Genomic DNA, 16,379 nt, shown 5'->3' with positions numbered 1-16,379 from the left:
TGTTATGTCATTCTTTTACTTCTGAAGGGTTTGATGGAGGAGCATGTATTGTGTATCAAGCCCTGTTCTATGTGCTATCAGTATAAAAAGTACTAGGGCAAAATTTCCACCCAAAGAAAGCACAACTGGAAGAGAAAAAAAGATACGAGCAAATAATTGGAAATGTAGTAGAGTGGAAAGGACAGTATATCACCAGGAGACCTGTGATAGACTTGTATTTTAATATCCATCCTAAAAAATGTATTTATCATGTCGCTCTCTAACTGTCGTGTCTGTATATGTTTTGCAATTCTGAAGACTAAACTTTACTTAACTCTTCAGAGAAAAAGATATGGAGCATACTCTCCGAATCCCTGAAGTGGGTGTCAGTAAGGTAAGATCTTTGATTTCTCAAGTATTGCTCCCTATGCAAAACGGGTCATTCCATTAAGAGCAAAAATAAAATATGGGCCTGGTGGCACAAGTCTGTAATTCCAGCACCTGCAAAGTGGGGTCAGAATGATATTGAGTTGTGTATAATTTGTGCTACATAGTGAGATTGCCATTTTGTTATTACTTAATGGAGTATAAGTGAACCTAAAAAAGACTTTATGTGATTTTTGTCTATTTGGAATGAAATTTACTTTTCATTATTAGTGTGAAGGTCTAGTTTGTATCACTTTTCTGGAACTCATTTGAAGGAGGAAAACCTTATCGTCTTAACTCAAACCAAATTATCTGCCTATTTTACTTTATTATGACCTTTGATTATCTTGCCTCCAAAGGAAGCCCAATGTGTAACTTAAGTAGTAAATTCTTTAGTGCTAGCATTCTACCACTTGAATCACAGCACCACTTCCAGCTTTTTCTGTTTTTGTGGTACTGAGGAATAAAACCCAGGGCTAGGCAAGCACTCTACCACTAAGCCATATTCCCAGCCCATTTTTTGTTTTTTTAGACTAATGTCCACTGAAGGAGTAGATATTTTGTTGGAAAAAATCAGCTTAACAGCATATATAACACATATCCAGATAGGTGGTAAATGCTTTTGCAAAAAAAAAAAATTCACATTTAATCATTAGATATAAGGCTTTCTGAGTTTAAAATAAAATAAGCTATATGTTGGTGGCTTATACTTTATATAATGTTAACTACTCAGGAGGCTGAGATGTGAGGATTGTAGTTCAGAGCCAGCCTCGGCAGGAAAGTCCATGAGACTTAACCAACAGAAAGTCCATGAGACTTAACCAACAGAAAGCCAGAAGTGGCACTGTGGCACAAGTGGTAAACTGTTGTCCTTAAGAGTGTGAGGCTCTGTATTCAAGCTCCAGTACTGGCACTAGGTAGATAGAGATAAAAGGCACAACAGAACAGCAACAATTCATGTGACAAAATACATCTCCTTTATGTTTAAAAAGTTTGTTCAGATTCAGTTTCTGAATGCCTGTTGTGACACCAATAGACAAGTGAATAAAGAATGAGCAAGCAGCTCACAGTAAAGCAATACCACAAAGCCAATCTACAAAATATAATGGACCAAGATGTCAGTTTTCATTGAACATGTGTACTAAATATGACTCTTTTAGGAAGCATAATTTAGAACAGCTTGTTTGAATAGGGTTTGGCAGTGTGAAAGACTTGATATTCCAAACCTCCCAGCTAATAAAAAGTAATAGAAAAAACAAAAAAAGGGTTGGAAAAAAAAGGCATGGCTTTATTAGTAGAGTGCTGGCCAGTGAGCCAAAGCATCAAGTACCAAGTTTGAGTCCCAGTCTCAGACCTAAAAAAAAAAAAAGATCATAAAGGTTTTCAGTAGTAATAAGAAAAATACAAATTAAAAATGCAGCAGTAAGACTTTCATCTCATATCTGCTGGGATAATAAAACTTTAAAATTCTGGCTCTGTGCAACAAGAACTCAGACTGCTGGTGCAAATAAATTTGGGAAGCAATCTGGAAGTTTAAGATTTGCATAATATATGATTTATCAATTCCATTCCTAGGTGTTTACCCTAGGAAAATATTTGTATACGGTGGAAATCCATATATATATATATATACACACACACACACATACACACATATATATATGTGAAGACTCAAAGCAGTTTTTTAAAAAAATAATAAAACCTGAGAAGCCTGGATGTTCAGTTTAGAAAAATAGATGGCTTGTTTACCCATACAGTGGGCTATTGTTCAGCAAACTGAGTGAAGTACTATTGTACCCAACAAATGGGTGAATCTCATGATACACTGTTAAGGTATAGCAACAACATCTTTGGAACAATCTGTTCTGAGTATTAAAGATCTGGAAAACTCTGAGAAGTTGTCCTTGGTAATTTCAGGTCACCTTTAATATTAAGAATTTTTAATAAGCCTTGACAAAAACGTAAGACCTTACCTGAAAAATAGCAAAGCAAAAATGTTGGGAGCATAGCTCAAGTGGTACAATACCTGCCTAACATGCACCAGGCCCTAAGTTCAAGCCTTGGTACTGCCAAAAAATAAATACACATAAAGAATTGGGAAGTGTGGCTCAGATGAACAACATCCTCAGTTTAGTCCCCAGTACTATAAAACATTTTCTTGCTATGGACAATTAACTTTATAGTTGAAAAAATGTCAATTGTACTAGAGTTTAAACCATTTAAGAAATAGGAAAACACAATATGTATTAAATTATTGTCATTTGAATTATGAGACTAAAGTCCACCTCACTATCATAGAAAATGTTATCTGTGGTTTAGAAAAAATATATACTTTATATTGCTTGATTTTTCTAAGTTTCACGCAGAAGTTTATTTCGACCATGACTTACAAAGTTATGTCCTTGTGGATCAAGGCAGTCAAAATGGCACAATTGTTAATGGAAAACAGATTATTCAGGTGAGTGAATATATATTAATTTCCTGTACTTTGTTTTTAAAACTAACTGATTTTTTGTTTGTTTGTTTGGTTTCAGTCCTGGGGCTTAAACTCAGGGTCTGGGTGCTGTCCCTGAGCTTTTTTGATAAAGGGTAGTGCTCTACCACCTTGAGCCACAATTCCACTCTGGCTTTTTGGTATATTTGGAGATAAATACCTGCCTTACAAACTTTCCTGTCTAGACTGGCTTTGAACCACAATTCTTAGATCTCACTCTCATGAGTAGTTACGATTACAGGTATGAGCCATCAGTGCCTGGCTTAACTAAACTGACTTTTTTATGCCATAGTTATTATACCATTTGGTTCAGATCAGAGTTCAAGCTCAAATGTGTTATTTGGCATTTTCAGAAATGGGTAGAAAAAGCATATAATCAGAGGATACTTGGCTGTTGGCTTTTGACTTATAATTGCTTGGCAAATGCTTTACCACTTAATCCACTCCTGGCCTTTTTGCTTTATTGTTCATACAAAGTCTTAGTGCATTTTGGATTTTCCTACCTATGCCTCCCATGTATCTGCTATTATAGGCATGAGCCAATCATCATATCTGGTCCATTTGTTGAGTCTCACTATCATTTTGCCTTTGCTGAACCCTGATCCTCCCAATTTCTGCCTCTCCTGTCTCAACCAGTAGTTGGGTGTGGTTCATTTTGCTACAGTAAACATAAATACAAAGATGGCAGTGCAGGCTGGCTGAGGCAAAAATGCCAGATCCTATCCCCAAAATGAAGCAAACAGGACAGGAAATACTTGCCTAGCACATGCGAAGCTCTAAGTTGTAACCCCTAGTACCATCCAAAAAAAAAAAAAGGAATAAAATTGAATTATGAAGAGGAAAAAAGAATAATGTAATATACTTATCCCTTTCTCTTAACATTTCATCTTTTTTTGGGGCGGGGAGGTCAGTCGTGGGCCTTGAACTCGGCTTGGGCACTGTCAGCTCAAGGCGAGGGCTCTACTGCTTGAGTCACAGCGCCACTTCTGGTTTTCTAGTGGTTTATTGGAGATAAGAATCTCACGAACTTTCCTGCCTTTCCTGCCCGGGCTGGCTTTGAACTGCAATCCTCAGATCTCAGCCTCCTGAGTTAGCTAGGATTATAGGCATGAGCCACTGGCAGCCGGCTACATTTCATCTTTTGACTGATGGTTTTGTTTGGTAGTACATCAAAGTTTAGAGTTGAGTCTTCTTGGGTTGTGTGCAGAGATAAGGAGATTAATGGAGTTTGATAGAGTAAGAATTATATATATATATGTATATTTTAAATGATGGTGGGGTTTGAACCTAGGCCCTTGTACATGCTAATAAATGTGAACTGTACACCTGACAGCATCCCTTACCCCTATGTGTCATCCATCAAGTTGAAGTGTGAGCATCTGTGTCTATTTACTAAGAATCATTTCAAATGCTTATTATAATTAGATATTACTGATAGTAGACATAAAGTAGCCATGTGTGACTGTTGTGGGTTTTGAAATTTTTCTTCTCTAGCCCAAAACAAAATCTGATCCTTACGTACTTGAACATGGAGATGAAGTGAAAATCGGAGAAACTGTACTTTCCTTCCATATCCATCCTGGCAGCGAGACCTGTGACGGCTGTGAGCCAGGGCAGGTTAGAGCTCACCTTCGCCTTGATAAGAAAGATGAGTCTTTTGGTATGTGGAATATGTTGTTCAATATGGATATGACTCATACCTTTTCAGAATATTAATTTGCTAAGTGTGCTCAGAATGTGTCAGTTAATAGCTTCATATTGATAGAGATACATAAAGTTCTTAGCTTTATTCATGGTTGACATAGTAATGGATGTATTTTAGAGAATATTCTCACAAGACTAAAACATAAGCTGGGAAGGTGGCTCAGTGGTAGAGCGCTTGCCTTGAATGCCTGAGGCCTTGGGTTCGATTCCTCAGCACCACATAAGCAAAAAGAAAAAAGCCGCAAGTGGCGCTGTGGCTTAAGTGGTAGAGCACTAGCCTTGAGCTGAAGAGCTGAGGGACAGCGCCCAGCCCAGAGTTCAGGCCCCACGACCGGACCCAAAAGACTAAAACATACATTATATTTAGAATTCTACTGTAGCTTAATAGACTAGGTTTGTAGTTGACTTTTATGTGATAATTTGGCTAAGTGATAATGTGACAGAGACTGCTTTCTGACTAGAGAAAAGATACTGTTGAGCTGTTTTTGATGATTTGGTGTCTGCTAAATGACCTTTTGGTATCAAATGTACTTGAAAATTGTTAATTAGAAGTTGTGTTTGTGATGGTAGGGGTTGAGCATAGGGCTTGGGATGCACTCTGCACTAAGCTACACCCTCTGCTTTAAGAGAATAGATGTTAAATTTTCATCATGCAAAAGAATGATAAATGAGGCTCCAGTGGCTTGTAATTTAAGCTACTCTAGAGACTGAGATCTGAGGATCTTGAAATCAGCATGGGCAAGAAAGTCTATAATTAACTAGCAAAAAACTAGAAATGGAGCTGTACTCAAGAAGTAGAGTGCCTGCCTTGGGCACCAAAGCATAAGAATAACATACATGTGCTGAGTTCAAGATAAATGTGAGAGGTGTAATGTAGGTGTTAATTATCTTGATTTAACCATTCCACTGTGTTTGTGTGTGTGTGTATGTGTATACATACACTGGATGTTACAGTTATACAATTGTGTTGTAATTTTATTATAGTAATTATGAATATTGATATAAATGTTATCCAGTATATATAATTTTTGTTTGACCTACAACTAATATAATTATATATAATTATATACTATAAGCAACACTATATATATACATATATATAATTTTTAAAGAAATTACAAATAAAATTGCTTTTTTTTTTTGAGGTACCAGAGATTGAACTAGGGTTTCTTATATGCAAAATACTTGGTATACACCTGAGCTACACACCGAGTTCTTTGTCCTATAATATCAATATAGGAAACGGGTCAGGGCATTAAAGGTTATTGGTGATATATCTTCTTTGTTGGTAGTATTAGTATATTTCTGTATATTCTTTTTATTTTATTTTTTGCCAATCCTGGGGCTTAAACTCAGGCCCTGGGCACTGTTCCTGAGCTTGTTTTGCTCAAGGCAAGCACTCTGCCACTAAACCACATTCCCAGACCATATTCTAATTTTTTAATAGCACTCTAGGGTATTACCAGTGTATTTGGTTCACTCAACTGAAAATTTAAAATAAGATACTTTGAACTAGCAAGAGGCACTCTTTTTAAAATTATTCCATAGCTGGCCGCCGGTGGCTCACACCTATAATCCTAGCCACTCAAGAGGCTGAGATCTGAGGATTGCGGTTCAAAGCCAGCCAGGGCAGGAAAGTCTGTGACTGTATCTCCAACCACCAGAAAACTGGAAGTGGCACTGTGGCTCAAGTGGTAGAATGCTCACCTTGAGCTGAAGAGCTCAGCGCTCAGGGACCAGGCTCAGAGTTCAAGCCCCACGACCAAAAAAAAACATAATTCAAGTTTTTCCTATAAACATGAAGTATGCATGCTTATTTCTTTTCTGGTACTAATTTGAAAACGAATACATTGTATTATAGTATATAACAATTGTTGAGTTCTGTGATGTTTATTTTTATTTTGTGCATACCAACAATTTCTTTGGAAAATTTGCTATTTCACATTTGATATTCTATTCCAATAATCTTAATGAAAATTTAAGATGTATATTGTTCAATTGTTTCTGTGTGTTTTTTTTTTTTTTTCAGTGCTAGTCCTGTGGCTTGAACTCAGGCCGTAGGCAATGTCCTTGAGCTTTTGAGCTCAACACTAGCAGTTTACACTTGAGCTACAGCTCCACTTCCAGCTTTTTTATTTCTTGGAGCTAGAGTCTCACAGACTTTACTGTGCAGGCTGACTTAGAACTGAGATCCTTAGATGTCAGCTTCATGCATAGTTAGGATTACAGGCATGAGCCACCAGTGCCTGGCTTCTATGTCTTTTATCTTCATATTACTGATTTTTGTCTTTCCTTCAAAGTAGTGTTAGTTGTCAGATACTGTCGAAATGACAATACTTTCTACAACCTGTCAGATTCAGTGGAAGAATTTTATCTAAACCCACTTTTTCCTTTTAGTTGGCCCAGCATTAAGTAAAGAGGAAAAAGAATTAGAAAGAAGAAAAGAATTAAAAAAAATACGAGTAAAATATGGTTTGCAGGTAAGGATGTGTTAAGTATTACTTCATACATTGAATTGTATGTCTTATTTTTAATTAAAATGTCTCCAGATACGCTGGGTACATTATATATAATAAAGGACTACTTACTGTGATTTTGAGATTTATGTAATTTCTATTCTGGTATGGATGTAATATATTAACTAGGTTGATGTAGAAAATTATAATAGCTTATATTTGAGTTGACATTCTGAGCTTCAAAATACTTGCATTAAGATACTGTAGGGGCTGAGAATGTGGCTCAGTGGTAGAGTGCTTACCTAGCATACATGAAGACCTGGGTTCAATTACTCAGTACCACATACACAGAAAAAGCTGGAAGTGGTGCTGTAGCTCAAGTGGTAGAGTGCTAGCCTTGTGCAAAAGAGGATTAAGGACAGTGTCCAAGCCCTGAGTTCAAGACCCAGGACTGGCAAATAAAAAGGATATTACAGAAGATTAGTTCTGATTTCAAGACTTAAAGTAAATTATAGTGGTCAATCAATGTCATGATTAAGACAATATTGTATGTATTATGTATTGTATGAATCCGTACAATATAGTATATATGACTTAATTTTCCACAGATGTATAAGGACAGACTGATGGAGAAAGTTGTTTTGTTCTTTTTCAACAAATGATGCCAGAATAATTGGATGGCCGTATGTCAAAGAAGGAAAAGCAAAACAACAAAAAACACCTGAAAATATATCATGTGTGTACATATAAAATGTAAAGTTAGCTGGGCACTTGTGGCTTATCCCTGTAATCCTAGCTACTCAGGAGGCTGAGATCTGAGGATGGTGGTTCAAAGCCAGCCTGGGCAGGAAAAGCCATTAAATTCTTCCAAATTCTTATCTCAAAGTGGTAGAATGTTAGCCTTGAGCAAAACTTCTCAGGGACAGTGCCCAGGCCCAGAGTACAAGCCCCATAACTGACAAAAAACAAAAACAGCACACAAAATAAACTGCTCTTCCAAAGATACTGCTAAGAGATTGAAAAGACAAGCTATAAACTAGGAAAAACACTTGCCACTTATATCTCTGATAAGACTAGAATACATATTTTTTAACTCCAAACTCAGTAATAAGAAAACAGCTTAATTAAAAATAGACTGTCTTGCAAATGGTGAGTACTTGTAGCCCCTCATAGTTTGAGGCTGAGGCAGGAGGATTGTTTGAGCAACAACATTAGATGTAGTCTCCAAAAACAGTAACAAAACAAGGCAAGAGATCTGAACCAACACTTTCCCAAAGAAGATGGCAAGTAAAATACCTGAAAGGATGTTTGATATTACTAGTCTTTAAAGAAATGTGAATTAAACCAAGTGAATCTGGTGCTAGTGGTTTATACCTTTAATCCTAGCTGCTCAGGAGATTGAGGCTCTTGGTTCAAAACCAGCAGGAAAGCCCATGAGGCTTTTATCTCCAGTTAAGTAACCAAAAAAGCCCTAAGTGGAGCTGTGGCTCTAGTGCTAGAGTGCTAGCCTTTAGCATAAAAGCTCAGGAACTGTGTCCAGGTCTTGAGTACTTACATGTACACACATATGTATACACACACATGTACACACATACACACATACACACACACACACACACACACACACACACTGAGATAGCCTGTTAGAATGGCCTATAAACTGAATATATCAAATGTTGAAAAAGATGTATAGGTATTGGAACTCATACACTGCTAGTGTTAATATAAAATGGTGTAGTTGCTTTGGAAAAACTTGATAGTTTTTCAAAAATGAAAGGTCACAATATTAAAAAAAAAAGGTTAGAGAGAGTTAATGGTATATTTTGACACAAAGACTAGCAAACAAATCATCACACCACTTTTGTTTGTAATAACCCCAAAGTGGAAAGCTAATGTCCAAATTAGGTAAACAAACCATATTATCTGTGGTATAATGGTGAAATATTATTTAGCAATAAAAGCAAGAGCTTTTGATACAGGCTCCAACCCAGATGAATCTCAAAATTAATTATGAGTGACTAAAAGTGAAAGACAACAGACAAAATGAATATACCTAACAGTATGCCACCACCTGTGAACTGTGCTGGTTTTCACCCTGAGTGCATTGAGACAGAACACTCCCACAAATTGGGTATTGCATTAATCTTACATATGAAATTGTATTTAAGTAAAAAGCTTCTATTGTCACAAGGTGAACCATTGCCTTATTTTTATTTTTTATTTTTTTATTTGCCAGTTGTAGGGCTTGAACTGTGGGCCTGGGTGCTGTCCCTCAGCTCTTCAGCTCAAGGCTAGCACTCTACCACTTGAGCCACAGCACCACTTCTGGCTTTTTTCTGCTTATGTGGTGCTGAGGAATTGAACTCAGGGCCTCATGCATGCAAGGCAAGCACTCTACCATTGAGCACCTTCCCAGCCCCTGCTTTCAATAAACTTCAATAAACTATTGAACTAAATGTTTCCCTTCCATGAAATAATATCAAACTTGTGCTTCATTTGACAATAAAACACATAACATTGTTAAAATGCAGTGTTTCATTCTGTCATCTTACCATTTATGTATATGTATAGTACAACTTAATATAAAATTTCAAAAAGGATAGAATGTAAATTACATATTTAATAGCATAGTTGTCATTGTGTCATAGCTTGTTTTAATTTCATGTTTGTAGAGTTCACATGGAACCATATTTACTAAGTAAGGCAAATGCACAGCAGTTACCTTTATTCATTTCCTTTTCATCTTTTTTATTTGTGTTTATTAAGAACATAGACTATGAAGATGAAAAGGCCTTGAAGAATCCAAAATATAAAGACAGGGCTGGAAAACGCCGGGAGCAGGTGGGAAGTGAAGGGACTTTCCATAGAGATGATGCACCAGCATCTGTTCATTCGTGAGTATGGAGTGGTATTGGCTTGGGACATTCTTTGTTCTGTAGTTCCATGCATAGTATAGTCTGACTTACCAGTCAGTGCGAGGATATTTTCAAACAAGATGGAAGCACTAAATGTATTCTAATATGAGCATCCCATTATACATGTGCACCCATTATATGCATGACTGTCTTTCCTGATATTTGTATGGGCTATACTCTCATGTATCTAGAAGCCTGGATTAGTAAGAAATTGGTATTTTGTAATTATTTAACACTCAAACACTTGTTTTTATTTACTCTGAAATTCTATTTTACTTATTTTCTTTGACTTTTCTCAGTAAAATAAGCTTTGATAAACATGAAAAAATGGTGTTGAAGCTTGTAATGAAAACATTTATGCATTAAATCATATTAGCTCTTATTATTTTCATCCTAGAGTTCTTTTTTAAGTTAAACATTTTTTAATTTATTCATTAAATCATATTAGCTCTTATTATTTTCATCCTAGAGTTCTTTTTTAAGTTAAACATTTTTTAATTTAAATCAGTCAGAAATGGTAGTTAAACATTTTGATTGTTTTTTCAAATCTGTAAGGTGTGTTACTTAGGAAAGTTTTATAATTACATAGTGTGTGTGTGTATGTGTGTGTGTGTAAGTTTTATAATTACATAGAGTGTGTGTGTGTGTTTTATAATTACATTGTGTGTGTGTGTGTGCGTGCGTGCGTGCGTGTGTGCGTGCGTGCGTGCGTGCGTGCGTGTGTGCGTGTGCGTGTGTGTGTGTGTGTGTGTGTGTGTGTGTGTCCTGGGGCTTGAACTCAAGGCCTGGGTGCTATTCCTGAGTGTTTTTGCACTCTACCACTTGAACCCAGCTCTACTTCTGGGTTTTTACTGGTTAATTGGAGATCAGAGTTTAACAGACTTTCTTGCCCCAGCTGGCTTTGAACTGATTTTCAGATCTCATCTTCCTGAGTAGCTAGGATTATAAGATTGAACCACCAAAAGAATGGTTATATTGATTATTTTGGAGAGAGGCTCTTTTTTATTCCCAGACCAACCTGGGCTTCAGTCCTTCTTGTGCTTCCCTGTGTTAATGGAGAAGATAGGTACACCCTGCTGTGTTCAGCCATTATGCTTTCTCTTAACCAGGATAGCAGATGAAGGGCACCAAGCCCAGTTATTGGATGAGACAGACTTTTAAAGCGAGATCTCAGACCTCAAACTATCTACTTACACAGTATTCCACGTGCTAGGACGTAGGCACGTGACTCCATTCTCTGCTTATTGATTGTGATGGTATCTTGCCAACTCTGCCTGGGCTGCCCTTGAACCTAATACTCATAGTCTCTGCTTCACAGAGTATCTGGGATTACAGTCATGAGCCATAATAGCTGGCTCATTTTTTTTTTTTTTGCCGTGCAAGTTATTTTCCCTCAAGGCCTTATAGTTATGCACTTCAGCCCTTTAAATATTTTTTATTGCTGGTGAGCATGAAGAGTAACCACAGCTCCACTTCTTCTTCTTTTTTTTTTTTGGTGGTGGTGGTGGTGATCATTTTTTGAATAGTTTATTGGAAATAAGAGTCACAGATTCCTGCCTTGGCTGGCTTCAAACTGCTATCCTGTGATCTCAGCCTCCTGAGTAGCTAGGATTACAGGCATGATTTGAAGCCAGCCTGGGCAGGAAAGTCTGTGAGACTTTCTTTTTTGGTCCAGTCATGGGGCCTGAACTCTGGGCCTGGGCGCTATCCCTCAGCTCTTCAGCTCAAAGTTCTACCACTTGAGCCACAGTGCCACTTCTGGCTTTTTTCTTTTTGCTTAGTGGTGCTGAGGAATCAAACCCAGGGCCTCCGGCATGCAAGGCAAGTGCTCTACCACTGAGCTACCTTTCCAGCCCCCTGTGAGACTCTTTATCTCCAATAAACCTCCCCTGCCCCCCCCCCCCAAATAAACAAACAGCTCTGTGGCCCAAGTGGTAGTGCCACCCATGAAAAAGCTAAGGGACAGCACCCAGGTTCCTGAGTGAAAAACCTAGTATGGCAGGCATCGCATACACACATAATTGCTAGTAGATTTACTGCAAGAATGGTCTTGTGCATGTCATTTGCCATACATACTTTCTGCTAAGAAAAGAATATATGTTTAGGAGTAGACTGTGTATTCAACTTTATTAACGCTATATACTTTTTCTATAGTAGTTGTAGCAATTATTTTTACTCATGAAGTATGTGGCCTAAATGTCTTGTTATAAATCAGTTATTTTAATTTTTCTTAAAGAGAAATTACTGATAGTAACAAAGGTCGGAAGATGTTGGAGAAGATGGGTTGGAAGAAAGGAGAGGGCCTTGGAAAGGATGGTGGAGGAATGAAAACTCCGGTATGACTTGTATTTTTTTCAATTCATTTTTTTCTTACTATGTATGATAATGTACCAGGCAAGCATTGTGAAAGTAGTAGGGGTATATTCTCAAGCAAGAGCAGACACAGTTACTGTCTATATAGCTTTTGAAGTTAATAAGTGTGCTTTTTTGTTTTAGGAAACCTTCTTAAACTTTTTTTTCCTACAACAAGTTTGGGTTCTTAAATGTTATTTCCTGAGCCAGTGGTTCTGTATTGTGTTATCTTTTAGGTGTGTAGGGTTTTTGTCTTGGGGTGCTGGGAATTTTGCCCAGTGCCTTGATCACCTAGGCATGTGTTGACTACTGAGCTCCATCCAATCCCTTACAGGTATTTTTATTAGCATCCTTTTTGAACATTGCAGGAACAGTTAGGTTCAAGGAACAGTTAGGTTCAAGAATCAGAGCTGGAAACCCAGGCACTGGTGGCTCACCCCTATAATCCTAGCTACTCAGGAGGCTGAGATCTGAGGATTGTCAATCTGAGGATTGCTAGCCCAGGCAGGACAGTCCGTGAGACTCTTATCTCCAATTAACCACCAGAAAACCGAAAGTGGCGCTGTGCCTCAAGTGGTAAAGTGCTAGCTTTGAGCTGAAACGCTCAGGGATAGCGCTCAGGCCCAGAGTTCAAGCCCCACGACCAACATTAAAAAAAAAAAAAAAAAATCAGAGCGTGCAGCTTGCAATATAGAGAATAGTTTCTGGAAACCAATACAATGATTTAGGTCTATACTCCACAGCTCATAGGATGTTCCGTTATATTCCATGAGAAACCTAATAGAGCATTCCAACCCAAGAAATTTCATTGCAGTGACTTCGTACCTAAAGAAATAGATCAGTGTCAGTATAATACCAGTTTTGTTATTCTCATTGAGGCAAGATGGAAGGAACCCATGTTTTCTATAGGTTAGAATATATATGTGGTCTTTTGTGTCTTTAGGACAAGTTTAAACTTCTGTTTTTAATATATGAAAATAGGATTGATAAGGACTGTTTTCAACAGTGTGCCAAAGATAAAGTCCATGAACATGGTGCCTTTCATAAAACACTCTCAGTAAGATTCTCTCCTTGTTGTATAAAGAGTTAGTTGTGTTTAGTGACTGGAAAGACAACGTAGAGAATTGTGTTTAAACTTCATGGAAAATGAGATGCATATCTTTAGTTCATTTGATGGGGTTTTTGCTGTACATCACTATTTAAGAAGTTGAAGAAATAATAGTACTAAATAAATAGTACTAAATAAAAGTACTAATTTGGACACGACAAACTTCATTGTGCTAAAATTCTAAAGTAACTTCTCTGCTCCATATTTGGTAACAGATCCAGCTTCAGCTTCGGCGAACACATGCGGGCTTGGGGATAGGCAAACCATCTTCAATTGATGATGTTCATCCTCTCCAAAACAAGAACAAAAAAAACTGGGACAAAGCTCGAGAACGGTTTGCTGAAAATTTCCCAGAAACTAAACCATCAAAAGATGCAACAGGGACCATGCCTTGGGTAAAAGGAACTGTGGAATGAAGGTTTATCATGGAGTATAGTTCACACCTTTAAAAAGTTTGGAAATTTCTATTGCAAAAACTTTTCTCCCCAGGAGTCAGAGAGATGAGGAAATGTATTACAATTAACCTCTCATGATTCAGAAATTTATAATAAAGTATGGTTTGCAGCTTTTAGAAACTTTTTTATTTTGTTTTAAATTTTACTTTCTTTTTTTGTGCTAGTGTGGAGCTTGAGCTCAGGGCCTCATGCTATCACTTTGGTTTTCATTTAAGGCTGGTGCTTTTCCACTTGAGTCACACCTCCATTTCTTTTTTCTCCAGAAAAGAGTCTCTTGGGCATTTCTTCCCAAGGCTGGCTTCAACTATAATTCTCAGATCTCAGCCTTCTGAGAACCTAGGAAGTGAGTAGCTCACAGGGGTGCCCAGAAAAAACTTTTTAAAAGTAATAAATATGAACTGAAGAAGTTATTCACTGAGTAGACTGAAGTTCACAGGGCATGGTCAAACAGTATTTTACCTTGATATTTACAACACTCTAGAAGAATTAGCTATTCAGCAAACTTCCTATAACCACTAAAGACTTAAATGTATGTTTGTCTTTGTCTCCATGCAGTCATTGTTATAAGATGCACAGCAGAAGAAACATCAAAAGTGTATAAAAACTGATTATATGTATCTTTGTTTATGCTCAATAGAACTTAGATAAAAATGTGGAGAAAACATGGGTCCTGGTACATAAATTTTATTATCCTTGAAGTAGCTGAAATAATATTGAAGAACTAATGAACAGATGACATGTAGAAAATTAGTCTTTTATTATTTTCTTCTGTGAAGAATGTTTATTTGTATCACATACTCAGCATTTACATTTGGTCTGTTTCCTAGCTGATGAAATATTTAGACATGAACAACTGAGTACAGTATTTACTTATTTGATGTACTGGCATTTATAGTTTTGATAAAATACCATTGCGGGCAATGGGCTTGTGCCAGATAGGATTTCTAATGCTAAGGATTTCCTAGCCAAAGTCTCAAAGATATTTATTGAAAAATGTCCTCAATTGCAATAAAAATTTTTTTACCATTTAAAAGACTGAGTTTGTTGAACCATGACTTAAATACGTTGTTCTAGTTTGTATTTGCATCCAGGTAGAAGTGTCCTTTTGATTTGGCAGCGTGATAGAGAAGAGTGGCTTTCCAGTCCTGGAGAACAGCATGGTGAATACAGGTGTTGCTGTCTGGCCAGTTACCACTGCGCTTTCATTTCTGCCCAACTGTTTGCTGGGAAATTATTATTGAAGTTGACTCTGTTCTGCCTCCTTCATCTACTGGTATTTAGAAATGAGAAAAAGAAAATTCTGAAAATGAAAACTGTATAGTAAGGAAGATAACTCAGAAACAAAAGCTACTGGTTAGAATTTCCAGACTACACTGTGTATGAAGTAAGAGAGGTGGAGTGGAGAACAAGTGAGTTATGGCTGGAGATGAGATGATGACTTTGCTGTCAGGACCCTGAGGGCTTAAGGTAGGGTAATTAGGTCTATAACTCCTGTTTTGGATAATGCATTTCTCTTCCTGGCCATCTACATAGATGTAAGACTTGGAGGCGGGAGAAATGTCTGTATCATTTCCTCTGAAAAAGCGAACAAAATCATTGATATATGATTTCTAGTGCCCTAAATAGGAACCATATAAGAACTTCAAAGTAGATTTTACTTCGGGCTAGTGTATGACTGTCTACTCATCTAATTTTTATCATTACATTATGGAAAATGGAAAACTTGCTGGGTACTAGTGGCTCATGCCTGTAATACTAGCTACTCAGGAGGCTGAGATTTGAGAATCATAGCTAAAAGCCAGTCTGGACAGGAAAGTCTGTGAGACTCTTATCTCCACTTAATCCCCTGAAAACAGAAGTGGTACTCTGGCTCAAAGTGGTAGAATACTAGCCTTGAGTGAAAAAGCTCAGGGATAGTGCAGCCCTGAGTTTAGGTAGGCCCCATGAGCAACCAAAAAAAAAAGAAAATGGAAAGCTTGAAAATGATGATTAAAAAAATTTGAAACCTGTATAGTATTTATATTAGTAAACCCTTTATAGATCCAAAGTTTCAGGACTACAGATATAGCACCTAATGTACTGAATAGTGTCTGTAAAATAATGTTTATCTGACATGTCCCTATTGAACATCAAATGAGATATGTAACCAGTTTATAACTTGTAAAAGTAGTATAAATGTAAGCTTCTGTTAAGAAGCATAAATGTTTTATACAGTTTGGATTATGCATTAAATGTTTTATCTGTAATATTTTAAACAGCAATTATTCAGTGTAAATTTGCTCATTTAATAAGAGTTTTAAGTGCTTATTTTAAATAGAGTGAAAAGTTGCTGAATTTTAAGAACACTGGCATCTTATATTTTTGCCAATATTAGAGATTGGCAAAATTGAAAAAAACCATCTTCATTAAAGCAATAGAAATTCTTTTCTGATATTAAGTAACTAGGAAAAGTACTCTTAACCTCACAGAAAGGAACTATTTTACTGCTTT

General features: G+C 37.0%; 1 protein-coding gene across 1 annotated transcript in view; it reads left to right on the top strand.

Annotated features, from left to right (window-relative positions):
* The window catches only part of Aggf1 (angiogenic factor with G-patch and FHA domains 1), a 30,636-nt gene extending 16,094 nt beyond the window's left edge, over positions 1-14,542 (top strand). The window contains exons 8-14 of the mRNA XM_042690893.1: positions 322-373; positions 2,762-2,863; positions 4,394-4,559; positions 7,001-7,083; positions 9,826-9,953; positions 12,211-12,310; positions 13,650-14,542. Coding sequence (XP_042546827.1) covers positions 322-373; positions 2,762-2,863; positions 4,394-4,559; positions 7,001-7,083; positions 9,826-9,953; positions 12,211-12,310; positions 13,650-13,850 — 832 coding nt within the window. The 3' untranslated portion in view covers positions 13,851-14,542. The remainder of the gene's footprint in view (positions 1-321; positions 374-2,761; positions 2,864-4,393; positions 4,560-7,000; positions 7,084-9,825; positions 9,954-12,210; positions 12,311-13,649) is intronic.
* The last annotated feature ends 1,837 nt before the right edge of the window (positions 14,543-16,379 follow it).

The sequence above is a fragment of the Dipodomys spectabilis genome, unplaced genomic scaffold (assembly GCF_019054845.1).
Source record: "Dipodomys spectabilis isolate Male_0828 unplaced genomic scaffold, ASM1905484v1 ptg000140l, whole genome shotgun sequence".
NCBI classification, from domain to species: domain Eukaryota; kingdom Metazoa; phylum Chordata; class Mammalia; order Rodentia; family Heteromyidae; genus Dipodomys; species Dipodomys spectabilis.
The sequence above is the reverse complement of the archived record's forward strand: the minus strand, read 5'-3'. Positions and strand labels throughout refer to the sequence as shown.